The sequence below is a fragment of the Gastrolobium bilobum genome, unplaced genomic scaffold, assembly GCF_033153095.1.
Source record: "Gastrolobium bilobum isolate Gb01-03AN ecotype WA unplaced genomic scaffold, APGP_CSIRO_Gbil_v1 utg7653, whole genome shotgun sequence".
In the NCBI taxonomy this organism is placed as follows: Eukaryota; Viridiplantae; Streptophyta; class Magnoliopsida; order Fabales; family Fabaceae; genus Gastrolobium; species Gastrolobium bilobum.
The window spans coordinates 141983-156498 of record NW_026897564.1 but is presented as its reverse complement, the minus strand read 5'-3'; the positions used below and the strand labels follow the sequence as shown (position 1 = coordinate 156498).

The 14516-nt window shown below is 34.1% G+C and overlaps 1 protein-coding gene across 1 annotated transcript; it reads left to right on the top strand.

The window, feature by feature from the left end:
- Nucleotides 1–32: 32 nt before the first annotated feature.
- LOC133308134 (tyrosine--tRNA ligase 1, cytoplasmic) lies at nucleotides 33–3799 on the top strand. Its single transcript, XM_061508737.1, has 10 exons — nucleotides 33–249; nucleotides 353–500; nucleotides 694–983; nucleotides 1080–1176; nucleotides 1612–1717; nucleotides 1977–2059; nucleotides 2286–2431; nucleotides 2576–2681; nucleotides 3312–3371; nucleotides 3519–3799. The coding sequence occupies exons 1-10, from the start codon at nucleotides 161–163 to the stop codon at nucleotides 3537–3539; spliced, it is 1146 nt and encodes a 381-aa protein (XP_061364721.1). The 5' UTR covers nucleotides 33–160; the 3' UTR covers nucleotides 3540–3799.
- Nucleotides 3800–14516: the final 10717 nt, after the last annotated feature.

Genomic DNA, 14516 nt, shown 5'->3' with positions numbered 1-14516 from the left:
TCCATAAAATAAATGTAACAGTTTGTGTATTAGGGGATCTGATTCCTAAATGGTGGTGAGGGTATCTTGTCCTGGTGAGTTGAGTTAGCAGTGGAGCCGCCATTTGTGTTTTCTTTAAAACAGGGTTCTAATTCAGATTAAGGCAATCACTCATCCACCAATGGAACAAGCAGCAGCGGGAGCTATGGAATCCTTGTCCGTCTCCGAACCCGAGATCGCCGAATCATCGAACCCAAATCCAACTCATGAGTAAGTTTCTTCTACTACACTCTCCAAACTCAACTCTTAGGGTTTCAATTTTCATATTCCAGGTTCGATGATTGTTATAACTCTTAGGTTTTTTTGGTCCCAGGTTGACCCTGGAACAGAGGTTTCAGATCGTGAGGAGCATCGGGGAAGAGTGCATTCAAGAAGATGAGCTCCTTAACCTCCTCGCTAAGAAGCCTGAACCCGTTTGCTATGATGGCTTCGAACCCTCCGGACGAATGCACATAGCTCAGGTCATCTCTCTCTCTCTCTCTCTCTGTTTAAAAAAAGAATCCTAATATTGAAAATAAATTGTTGAATAATGATATTTTCTTATAGAAAATGGAAGAAGTGAATAGTTGCCTACTTGATTTTTGAGGTGAAGGGAATCTTTTGATGATAGTGTGACTTACATAGGGATAGTTACGTTCTTTCACTTATATATAGGGAGTCATGAAAGCAATCAGTGTGAACAAGCTAACATCTGCTGGTTGCCGTATGAAAATATGGATTGCTGATTGGTTTGCCAAGCTAAACAATAAAATGGGAGGAGATTTGAAGAAAATTGAGATTGTTGGCCGCTACTTTATTGAAATTTGGAAAGCTGTTGGGATGGATCTGGAAGGAGGGAAAGTTGAGTTTTTATGGTCATCGAAGGAGATTAACTCGAGAGCTGATGAATACTGGCCTCTTGTGTTGGATATAGCTCAGAAGAACAACCTTAAAAGGATTATCAGGTTCCTTTTTTCTTAAATTTTTTTTTTGATATGATCTAGTAAATTATCGATTTGGGCTTAATTTGTTGGTCCATGTTTTGTTTTTCCATATTATAGGTGTAGCCAAATCATGGGGCGAAGTGAACAGGATGAATTGACTGCTGCACAAATATTCTATCCATGTATGCAGTGTGCTGACATATTTTTCCTCAAGGTGCATTTCAGTTCTTTCCTATATATTGGATTGGTGCTTACATCATTTTTTATTTTTTTTGACATGTGTATGTTGATAGCATGACATTTTCGTAAAATCATTCTAAAATGATGCCCTTATAGGCTCACATTGGATGTTGTCAGTTTACTGTAGAGAACTGTCCCAAAATTAAATTATGATAGACGTGCACTGCCCTGGATGTGTTAATTAAATGTACTGACTGCGAATTATTTCTTCTTCTAACTTCAGTTATACTGTTCTTGGGTTTTCCTTCCCACTTTCCTATGGTCTCTATATGTAAACTACCTATTTTTTTTAAATGTTTGAGTATTCAGATATTATGCTGTTCTTATGTCCTAACATCTGAAACTATAGTAATCAATTTGCTGGAAACATATTAGTGAATAATGCATGAATGTTTTTATCTTAAAATAGGCCGACATCTGCCAATTGGGAATGGATCAGCGAAAAGTGAATGTACTTGCCAGAGAGTATTGCGATGACATCAAGAGGAAGAACAAACCCATTATCTTGTCACACCGTATTCTCCAAATTTCCTTTCAACTAATATATATTTAATGGGAAAAGTGTGTATCATTTTAAAGGATGTAAAATTGTGTCATTTTAAGTGAGAGAAAGAGATAGATAAAGGGGGAGAGAGTGGACAAAAAAAAATAAAGGTGTGGGTCTCACCTCTTTGTGAGAGTGAAATGACACAATTTGTGTCATTTAAAAGGACAAACATTTTTCCCATATTTAATTTGTGTATCTCTTACTAACTGTTCAAGGGTGATTTGCAGACATGTTACCTGGTCTACAGCAAGGGCAAGAAAAGATGTCAAAAAGTGACCCATCATCTTCCATTTTCATGGAAGATGAGGAGGTAAGTTGCTAATAGGGCTATTAAATTTGTCAATAAGAGGAAGGTGAAGTTCAATATTTAGTATGAAGAAATAAAAGGTTGTGCTTTTGTGTATAATTGTGGCTATTTGTTCCTTCATGGTAAATATTTTTTCAGGAGTTCCTTTTTGGTAATTTTTTTTTTTCTTTTTTCTTTTTTAAGAAAAACTTATGTTGTTACTGTTCAATTTTGTATTTGGATATTGTAGGCTGAAGTGAATGTGAAAATAAAAAAGGCTTATTGCCCACCAAAGATTGTGGAAGGAAACCCATGCTTGGAGTACATTAAATTTCTCATCTTACCCTGGTTTAATGAGTTTACAGTGGAGCGAAATGCCGATAATGGTGGGAATAAGTAAGTTCTGCTATTTCCCCTGTTTGAACTTCACATTCCATTAAAAGTATTAATTTCTTGAATCAATTCTGGTTGCTCTCTAACTTCTCTTTTATGCTGAAAAATTGTTTGGTTAATATGTGTTCATTCTTCCCTTCAAACTAGGACATTCAAAAGCTTTGAAGAGCTGATCACTGACTATGAAAGTGGGGAGTTGCATCCAGGAGACCTTAAACCAGCTTTGTCAAAGTCGTTGAATAAAATTCTGGAGGTGATGTTTTCTGATTATGTTTGTGCATCTTGTTTTCTTTCTCCTTGTAAGTTTTAAAAGTACAATTTCAACTATATGTATTAGGTTGGTAGTGTTCTTACTCTGTGTTGAAACAATGTTTTAGAATGGCAAAGGTACATATATACTTATAATGCTATTCTTGAAATCATGTTGGTTGGTATAGTTATAATGTGTTGGGTTTGAAATTTCAATGTGGTGGTTTCGGTTTGCAAATTTACAATGATGTATAAAGTGGATAGGTTAATAAATTTCAAATTGTTTAATGCGTTCACTTGTCCAAGTAAAGTTGTGCTTGTACATCTGTTTATGGAGTGTATCACTTAGACTCCATCCATCTCCATTTACATGGACAAATCATAACATTTTTATTATTGGGGGCCCAAGTGATTATTTACATTTGCATCATTTATTTCTCAATTAAGATGATTGATCCTGGGAGAGAAAAACTAGAGTTAGATAGACGACAGAGCTGCTATTGGTGCTGATAGCATCTTGTGATTAGTTGTTTTATAGCATGTATTTTTTGTGAACTCAGGAATAAATCATTCTTGCATTTCTTTATTTCCAGTGCATGGCACAAGCTAAATAATTGTTTCTTGGAATATGCAGCCTGTAAGAGAACACTTCAAAAATGATAGCAATGCTAAAGAGCTACTAAAAAGGGTCAAGGTGAGCCTAGCTTAGAATTAGTAAAATACATAAAAAAAATTATTTTGGTGTTGTATATATATTTATTTATCTTTTTTTTTATACATGTATATATTTATTTATATATCAATATACACTGAACTGATTTACTTTTTTTTTTATTTGCAGGCTTACCGAGTCAGCAAGTAATATGCTGACTACAGAGTTTGGTTAATTCTATTATTTGACAAATTGTCAAAATTTTATGTCATTGAATGTACTTTTTGAATCGTAAAATATGGTGGAGGTTCTCTTTAGTTTGAGAATTGTGGGTGTCTTGACCCTGGCATAGTGAGTTCTGTCTTAGATTCATTTCACTTTCTTTTTAAATGGTGAGTTGCTATATTTTTCGGAAGTTATATATAATATTTTGTCAGAAATTATTAATGCTTAGAAATTTGATGCACCACTTTGATTGCCTTTTATGCTTGTTTTCACTTGAAAACTTTAATGCTTTTGAATAAAAATCCTTTCTTAAAATAAATTCTATAGGTAATGCAGATTCGTAACTCTAGAACTTGGTCTGTTTTATTATAGTTATTGGCTGAGTTCTTTCTTATTGTTGTATTAGTAAAGCATTTCTAATGACCCGTAGACAAAAAGTGTTAGGAAATTGGTGAAAAAAAAATTACTCATAAAAATGAAGTCACATTTAATTTAAATTGATTAAACTGTATACTCAAAATAAATTAAATTGTGAATGAATTTGATGTAGTTGTACGCTCATTACACTCTTTTAAATCAATGGGTAAATTATTTAGATCCATACGCCTCAACAAAAACCTAAAATATTCTTGACTTAGAGATCTGTAAAGAAGTAAAAAATATTTAAAAAATATTTAATATTTAAGTGAAAAATAATAACCTATGAAATTTTCTAAATAAAGTTATATTTATTATAAAATTAATACGGAATACGAGAGAAAGAAATAAAAACAGAGAGAAAATAATGAAAGATATAAGTATAAACTCTTTAGGTGGCGAGGTGAAATTTTTAGAATACTAGAGAAATTGAATTGATAGGGAAATGGTAAGAAAGTGAGATAAAGTGAGATAGATAGGAAAATGTAAAAAAAAGTAGTTTGGTTCGATAAAATTTTACCAGGAAAGTATATGAAAATTTTGAAATTCTATGTTTGGTTTTGGAAAAAATATAGATAGGTAAATGATATAAAATTACGATTTTATCCCCATACCCTTATCTTAAACAAACAAACAGCCGTATTACCAGGAAAGGGTATATTGGTTACAAAAAAATTAAGCAAACAGTGACTTTGTCGTGGTTTTACAAAAATGGTTTTCAAACAGTGCCGAAAGCCGTCTTTTTCGGATCTAAATCAAAAACCTATGCAACTTTTTTTTTTTTTTTTTGGTACAAAAACCTATGCAACTTGGATGACTGGTTTTTTGTCTGAAAGAGCTTCACCAAACACGTCGTTATGGAATCCTTTTGTCACTTACCTTGGAAAGTTGGATAAAGACGCCAACCAAACGCCACCTGTGGAAAAAATGAGAATACCATATAGTTTTGAATCCATAAAAAGCTTAAATTTCTCATAAAAGCCATGTCTTTATGTATGGCTCTAAACATAAATAAGTGAACAATTGTATTTAACATACTATTAGTGTGGTGGTTAAAACTTAAATCAAATGTTATGCGAAAATAAAAAGTCATATATATCATGAAACATAAAAAGATCATCCACTTCCACGAATATTTTATAACATTATCTATTGGATACCATACACTATAAATATGTTTCATGAAAACTTCCTAAAAAAATATCGATCTGGTAAAAACTTAAAAAAGTAATAAAATATTCATAGTTTAACATACTTTCCCTTGTATCAATAAATATGATTTTATAACACTTCCCTTTGGACGTTGATCTTTACTTATACACTAATTTAAACTGCCTAATTAAAAGTCTTTCTAAGAAAACATATAAACGTCCTTGCTAAATATTCTTTTTAGTTATTTGTATGATTCTGCCTAATAGATAAAATATGGTATCAATAGGTTGCTTTGATATATTGATGGTTGCCTTTTTAAATAGGCTGAACAAAAATACAAATAATTATAAACAAACTTAACAATCCTAAAAACTAGGAGCTGATCGCATGAGCTAGAAAGCTGGACGCACAAGCTAGTAACAGCATCGGATCTGATGGTAACTACACTAACAAACTAGGAATACAAGCTAACAACTAGGAAACAACTAAGATTACACACAAATTGAATATATTTACATGATAAGATGATATCTTCTTCAACACTCCCCCTCAAGTTGGAGCATGTAAGAATGAAATGCCCAACTTGGGAAGGAATGCAAGAAAGACAGACTGTCCCAAAGCTTTGGTAAAAAGATCTGCCAGCTGAGCGGAGGAGCGAACATGGGATGTAGCAATGGTGTTCGCCTGAATATGTTCTCGAACGAAATGGCAGTCCAGCTCAATGTGTTTCGTCCGTTCATGAAAAACGGGGTTAACAGCAATATGGAGAGCTGCTGTATTATCACAAAATAACTACATGGGTATTGTATGATGCACACCAAGAGACGCAAGAAAACCCTTTAACCAAATTAACTCTGTTGTAGCAGCTGCCATGGCTCTATACTCAGCTTCAGCAGAAGAACGTGCAACTGTGACCTGTTTCTTTGTTCTCCATGAAATAGGTGATGTGCCCAACATAACAAAATATCCAGTAACAGATCTTCTTGTAAGAGGACAAGAAGCCCAATCTGAATCACAATAGGCATGGATTTGGAGATCACATGCGCTTTTCAATAAGAGTCCTTGTCCAGGATTTTGTTTCACATACCTTAACACTCGTAGGACAGCATCATAATGAACTTGCTTAGGATGCTGCATAAATTGAGAGAGGACATGAATAGCATAACTCAAATCTGGTCTTGTAATGTTTAAATAAATCAATTTGCCAATTAATCTTCTATATCTCTCAGGATTATCGATGTCTGGTCCATCAGCAAGGCCAAGTCGATGATTCTGTTCAATAGGAGACACAGCTGGTTTGCTTCCACTAAGACCTGCTTCATGTAAAATATCAAGAGCATATTTCCGCTGACACAAAATATTCCTTCTTTGTTACGGGCTATCTCAATCCCAAGAAAGTATTTCAACCTGCCCAAGTCCTTGATTTTAAAACACTTGTTTAAATATTCCTTGACTTGAGTGCATGCTTGAGTATTATTTCCTGCCAACACTATATCATCAACATAAACCAGGAGAGCAAGAAAAATACCACCTCTTTGGAATGTGAACAAGGTATAATCAGCATGAGATTGTGGAAAACCGTATTTCATAAGTGAGGAGCTCAATTTACTAAACCAGTTTCTTGGAGATTGTCTCAAACCGTAGAGTGACTTTTTCAAACGGCAGACTTGATCTTTTGTTCCATTGCTAAATCCTAGAGGAAATTTCATATACACCTCTTCACTAAGCTCTCCATTTAGGAAAGCATTATGCACGTCTAGTTGATGTAGTTCCCACTGCTTAGCTGCAGCAACTGCCAAGAGAGTTCTAACGCTTGTCATTTTTGCAACAGGCGCATAACTCTCACCAAAGTCTTCGCCTTCTATCTGATGGTTACCTGCAATAACTAACCGTGCCTTGTATCTTTCCACGGTTCCATCAGAATGATATTTTATTTTGAAAACCCATTTGCTAGGTAATGCTCTTTTATTCGGTGGCAAAACCGTGACAGCCCATGTCCCATTATCCTCTAGTGCAGTGATCTCTTTTCTCATAGCTTCGACCCATTTCAAATTCTGCATGGCTTCTCTGAAATGGCGAGGCTCACATCCTGCATCAATAGCTGCTACAAACGCACGATGGGATGGAGAGAATTTAGATAAACTAAGAGAATTACATAATGGATATTTAATACCTGACCTTGCATGTGAGGAGTGACTGATTGGAAGAGCAGGAAGAGATTTATGTGTTTCAATAGCATTGCATTCATAATCTTGAAGGTATGTTGGGGTTTTCCGTGATTGCTGACTTCAGCCCTCAACTGGTTGCGACCGTGAAGAGCATGGCACATGAATTGGTGCTCTTGATTGCACCGTTAAAGTGTGTGACGTATCTGCATTAACGTCTCTTGCATAGGATTCGGGTGCAGCCATTTGTTCAGCGTGGATGTCGCCTGCATGAGATTCGGGAGCATGAATTTGTTCGGCGTCTACGTAAATATTACTCCCCCTGTCGTCTGCATGTGATACAGGTGTAAGTACTTGATCGGCGCCTTCTGCATAGTATTCAATTGCAGGTGTATAAGCATTATCATGGGCGGACAACATATTATTGGACGCATCTTCACTCGTGACCTGAATAGAATGAGGCAGCAAGGATAATGCAGGCGCATTTTTTGGTGCAACATGTGATGATAAAGGAAAAATTTCTTCATAAAATTTGACATCCCTGCATACAAAAAATTCTCTATTTTCTAAATCATATACTCTCCACCCTTTTTGATCAGTAGGATATCCTACAAACAGACATTTGCGAGATCGAGATGCAAATTTATCCGTAGGCTTTGGTCTGACATTAGCAAAACACAAACATCCAAAAAATTTCAAGTGTTCATAATTTGGGACCACCCCATATAATAACTCATGTGGTGTACTGCCTGAAAGAATTTTGGATGGTGTTCTATTAATCAAATGGACCCCTGCAAGCACACTTTCTTCCCAAAAATCGATGGGTAAATCAGCTTGAAACAATAACGCCCGAGAAACATTTAAAATATGTCGATGCTTTCGCTCTACACGCCCATTTTGTTCTGGTGTATAAACACAAGACGTTTGATGAACTATCCCATTTTCATGATACAACTGCAGTAATTTATTTGATTTAAATTCAGTCCCATTATCAGAACGCAAAATTTTTATCATTTTTCCAAATTGGGTTCTGATCATAGCCAAAAATTTATGAATACGATCGCAAGTCTCCTTCTTTTCAGCTAACATATACACCCAAACAAATCGACTGAAGTCATCAACGATTGTTAAAAAATAATGTGCACCTGAAGAGGAAGAAGAACGATAGGGTCCCACGTATCACAGTGAATTAAATCAAAACATTGTTTACTTCGATTACTGCTTGAATGAAACATAGTTCTAGTGTGCTTAGCACGACAACAAATGGCACATGCCGTTTTATTCGCTGCAATTTTAGCTGAATTATGAGAAAATAACGGAAGCAAAGACACAACTTCATAGGATGCATGACCCAACCGTCTGTGCCACAACTCTGCAGACTCCTGAACTCTTACGGTAGAAACTGAAGCATGCTTTGGTTGAAACACATAAACTCCTGCATGAATATCACCCAATCCAGTCTCCCTCATCAATGCTTGGTCCTGCAAAATACATTTTCCATTAGTAAAAATTACTCTGTTGTTATTCTGCTGCAATAATTGAGACACTGAAATCAGATTGCAGCGCAAATGGGGAACAAACAAGACATTAGACAATGTAAAATTGTTTTCGAACACCATTGTCCCTTGTTGTTCAGTATGAATAATTTCACCATTAGGTAACCTCACTGCTAGAGGTTTGATTTTTCTAACATCCATTAATAATTCCAGAGACCGTGTCATGTGCTGCGAAGCACCGCTATCAATAAGCCATTGTGATTGAGTAGCCTTACCAGACAACTTGTTGGTGGTTTGATTTGCCTGAGAGTGATCCACCAATGTCATGAGTTTATGCACTACTTCTGGAGTGAGAACCGAGAATGCAGCTGCATTTGGTGAGGACAGAACAACCGCTGTTTGTGATGCGGTTGCTGTTTGCATAACGTCTGATGTTTGAACGGCATATGCTTGTTCATGGGGTCCGCGTCCACCTGTTCCTGTTCGTCCCCTGCCACGGCCGCGAGGTGCACCACGAAACTGAGGGAATCTGACAATTTTCCAGCAACGAGATGGATCATGGTTGGTCTTCCCGCAGTGAGGGCATGGAACACGAGCTGCTGGCTGGACCGCAACCATGCGTTGCGCCTGTGCATCATGTCCGCCACTGGCTTCGGTGCATGCTGCATAACCGATGACAGTGTTGCGATCATCATGGCCACGGGCAATGGCGCGGTGTGTCTCCTCCTGTGTAACAGTTGCATAAACTTTATTAAGGGATGGAAGAAGAGATGTATTAAGAATCTGAGAACGTAAGTTCCCAAAGAGTGCTTCATCCAATCCCATAAGGAATTGATACACGCGTTCATGTTCTCTGCCTTCCTCTATCTCCTTGGCCACTGCACAATTATCTCCACATGCACATGATTTGGAAATCTTGCCACCTTCGAGCTCATCCCAAATTGCACGAAGCTTGGTGTAATATTCACCAATAGTACTTCCTTGCTGCCGTGTGTTTGTGAGGGAAGCTCTGAGTTGATACTGCTTCGGGAAATTCTGAACAACATACCTCTCCTTTAGGTCGTCCCACAAGTCTTTGACGTCAGCAAAACATTTAATAAATGGTTGCAACTTAGGATCAATGGTGTTATGAATCCACCCATTGATCATAGAATTGCACCTGACCCATGCACGCCATTCCGCGGCGTTATCCTTCTCCGGTTTCTTCACATCGCCAGTGATGAAACCAAGTTTGTTCTTTGCGCTGAGTGCGTTTTGCATCAGCTTGGCCCAGTTGTCATAATTGGCCTCTCCACGTAGCTGTACTATGGTTAGAATGACGCCTGGATTATCCGACCCTCCTAGATAAAAGGGAGAGTCAGGATCCGAAGGCTTTAAGGCGCTGCTATTTTCTCCTGCCATCTTAGATGAGACAAGCTTTCGCACTCACTCGTATTTGCGGAAGTGTTTCGGATCGCTCTGATACCAAGATAAAATATGGTATCAATATGTTGCTTTGCTATATTGATGGTTGCCTTTTTAAATAGGCTGAACAAAAATACAAATAATTATAAACAAACTTAACAATCCTAAAAACTAGGAGCTGATCGCATGAGCTAGAAAGCTGGACGCACAAGCTGGTAACATCATCGGATCTGATGGTAACTACACTAACAAACTAGGAATACAAGCTAACAACTAGGAAACAACTAAGATTACACACAAATTGAATATATTTACATGATAAGATGATATCTTCTTCAACACTAATTAAAAAACTTATGTTGGAAAAAGCTATTGGGACAAAACATGGATAAAATGAAAGGAATTTTGATTATCACTCATAATATCTCTCTTTCAACAGAGTTATATAACTACTGTTATTAATGTTGTCAAAATTGAGTTTTCACGTAAAAACAGAAGGGGTAATAAAAATGTATATCGTATAAACGATACGAAATATAAATTTTTTACTACTTAAAGTCAAGATACAAAATTATATATATGTGCAAGTAAAAAAAAATCACATAAGACATTACTCAAAATTCAATGAAAAACTTCATATTTAAAATATATAAGTCACATAACTATATAAAACATAGATCCAAAAACACAAAAAGAGAAAATTGAGTTTAAAAAAAAATGAAAAAAAGAATTTAAAAAAAAATTGAGTTTAAGTAAAATCTAAAAAACTTGTGTTTCTATCGTTTTTACATTTCTACACAATGTTTTTACCTATTTTTACTAAGAAGCATTTTTACTTGCATTTTTACAGTGCGTTCCTATCGTTTATACATTTTTACACTAGCTTTTGATACAATGACTGTTATAGCTAATTCATCATTTATGTGATTAACATCAATTTATGGATTTTCTTGGAGTTTATCAGTATTATAAAATTTTTTTTAGTATTATAAAATTTTGACCAGATATACTTGGTCTTATCACCTTTAATATATCTTCCTCTAATTTGTGCAAGACAAGCAACATTGTCTTTATAAATTATAGTAAGAGAGTCAATTGCTAATGTTAAACAACGTGAATATGTGTTATAATATATTTGCAAGGATTCTCTCTTCTAACTTAATATAAAGCAATAATCTCAAAGTGGTTAGAAGATGCACTTACTAGCGATTGCTTGGAAGAATGCCAATAAATTGCAGTACCATTATAACAAAATAAATAACTAATTTGAGAATAAGCTTTATATGGAATATATTTATACACAACATTAGTATATCCTACGAAGCACCGATACTTCAAAAATTCTGACGTGTCGTGTCCGACACTCACCGGCACTTTCCGACACTTCAATACTAGTTGCAAAGACTCAAAAAAGATTCGAAGGTTACGTTGCATTGTATTTTGAGTTCCAACTATTAGATTCGTTAGATTACGATTACGATTTTATTGAGTTTAATATAAACATTTAAGATATCTTATGTTTCTTCGTAAAATTGATAAGTATTATAAGTTTATCTTTATTTTTTTTTTAAATTATTGAATACTAAATATAATATGTACTACATAAATTAAAAATATTATATAATATCAAAACGTGTCCTAACGTGTCGAAATTTAACATTTTTTAAAATTAATGTGTCGGAGTGTCGTATCGTGTCGTATCCCGTGTCCCGAGAGTATATCCAACTAAATTAAAAGTAATGAAATCCTTAGAATTATATATCCCAAATTTGTGGTTCCTCGGAAATAACAAAATATATATTTGATTTCGTTCTAGTGTCGAACTAAAATGTGCTAATTAATTTACTGTAAAAATGATATTTGATCTTGTGCTCTACTAACAATAACGATAGTTTGCAATCTTTTTACCACTTCTTTAATTTAGCATTTTAATTATTTTTTTGATGTCATGTCTGTATTATTATTATATTGTTTAATTGTAAAAATTTTATATCATGAATATTTTGAATATATTGGTAATCATTTCTTATATAAAAGTTTGTTTGAAATAATGATTTAAAAATAAGAAGGAATTTTCACAAATTTTTTATAATATTAACTAACCTCCTATTAAGTATGAAAATCACGTTCCTAACACCTTATTAATTTCTCAATTCATCATCTAATAATTACTCATATTGTAATTTTCATGCTCTACAACTTTGTCTACACATTTTGTTTTGCTTATTTTTTTAGGAAAAACTTCAAAAAAAATCCTACAAGTTTCTTCAAAATCATTTACGCCCTCCCCGAAATTTCTAATCATTTACCGCCCTACTTAAATTTTTTTATCACTTACCCCATAATTTGATTTTCCATCCAATTTGTTAACAGAGTTAATTTTTTTAAAAAATACCAAAACTACCCCTAATAGAAGAAAAAAGAAAAATATATTTCCGTCACAAATGCAGTTTTAGATGAACTCACGGAAGAAACACATGAATATAAATCAACGATTGAATCCTCCCTCTACTCTCAGCAACACAGGAAGACAACGAAATAGTTTGGAGAAAACATGAATGTAAGCAAAAGTTAAGAAAAAAAAAGTTAAGAAAACATGAATGTGGAGGGAGGATTCAATCGTTGATTTACATTTATGTCTTGCTTCCGTGAGTTCGTCTAAAACTGTGTTTGTGAGGAAATTATGTTTTTATTTTTTTTTATTAAGGTAATTTTGGTATTTGTAAAAAAATTTAATTCTGTTAACAAAATTTTGGATGAAAAATCAAATTAGAGAGTAAGCATTAAAGAAATTTTAAGTAGAAGGGTAAAAGATTAAAAATTTCTGAGAGGGGGTAAATGATTTTGAGAAAACTTGTAAGTTTTTTTTTTTTGAATTTTCCCTATTTTTTATTAAAAAAAACGAAGTTGGTAATTGATAAAATATGTTGGTATTAATTTCAAATCTTACAAAGGCCTCATAATTGCTAAATTTATGCTTGCTTGTCACTTGTTATACTTATCACTACCTCGATATCTTATTAATCTCTAAACCACATGTGATTATGAATTATGGTTCATAATAAATACCATATCTAACTATTTTTCTATTTACTTTAGACAATTCAAAATTTATTTGCTATGATAATGGGACAGCCTATCCCATTTAAGTCATAGCCCACGCAAATTAGGACAAAAAGTCCGTAGGGTCATATGGCTCATAATAAGAAAGATCCACACAGGCTAAAAGTCTTATGGGCTAGTAGCGGCGGACCCAGAAAATGATATGAAAGGAGGCGAAAATTTAACAAATTCAATTTATAGAATTTTAAATAAAATATAATTTAACAAGGATACTAAATTGACGAATTTAACATAAATTACTTCATTGCCGTGTGCCATGTCAACAATGAAAAGTAAGATCACAATCTTAAACCAAAAAATATGTACAGCGGTCTCAAGAGATGCACCCATTAAATAATTTTAATAACAAATATAATTACATAACTAAAATAAATCCAAAAAGAAGGGGAAGCTCGTAGAACCCAAATTAGGCGAGCACCTAAAACTAACATCATAAAGTTTCATAATGCCCACATCACTACAGACCCATATACTTCAGTTATCAAGCACCATAAAGCTAAACAAATAAATTCCAAAAATTATTGCAAACTATAATTATTTTATACCCATTTTTTCTTTCAGTTTCTGTTGGTTTTTGAGCATTCGAACAACATGAAACTACAAAAAGATCAAAACTTTACAAAGAGAAAGTGAAAATACTCACAACAGGAAGATGGGTATCAAGCTTCTTTCTCATGCTAACAGATTTTGGGTATCAAATGAAGCAAAAGAAGGAGACTCAGAAAGTGAAGTCGAAAGCTTTGAACAAAAAGACTGTACCGATCATCAACAAGATGAAATCAATGCAACCCATTTCAGATCCAAAAGGCACACAATACTAGTTTTGCTAAAGTAACCCACAAGTTACGAAAAATGAAATATACTATGTATTTTTTTGGAGGATGTAGACATTTTTCAGATTATAGAGGGGGGCGGCCGCCCATGCATGCCCCCCATGTAGGTCCGCCCTTGTGGGCTAGGGCTAACCTGCGAGCTATCAAAAATTATAATTATAATTTTTTTTAATTTTTAATCATATTCAATACATTCAAAATTATTTTATCAAATAAGTATTTAACACTTTCATAAAATATTCTATACAAAATATAATTTTTTATTATTTTTTTAATAAAACAATATTTGTACATGAATACATAAGCGAACATATTTTTTTTTTTTTAATATAAGTAAAAATTTAATTTTACTATTTTTGACACCAAATCTAA

Excerpts from the sequence above, each read along its gene's own strand:
- LOC133308134 (XM_061508737.1), top strand. The coding sequence starts at position 161 with ATGGAACAAGCAGCAGCGGGAGCTATGGAATCCTTGTCCGTCTCCGAA. Across the intron at positions 2,432-2,575 it reads GCCGATAATGGTGGGAATAA|GACATTCAAAAGCTTTGAAG; the intron begins GTAAGTTCTGCT and ends CCTTCAAACTAG. Across the intron at positions 3,372-3,518 it reads AGCTACTAAAAAGGGTCAAG|GCTTACCGAGTCAGCAAGTA; the intron begins GTGAGCCTAGCT and ends TTTTATTTGCAG.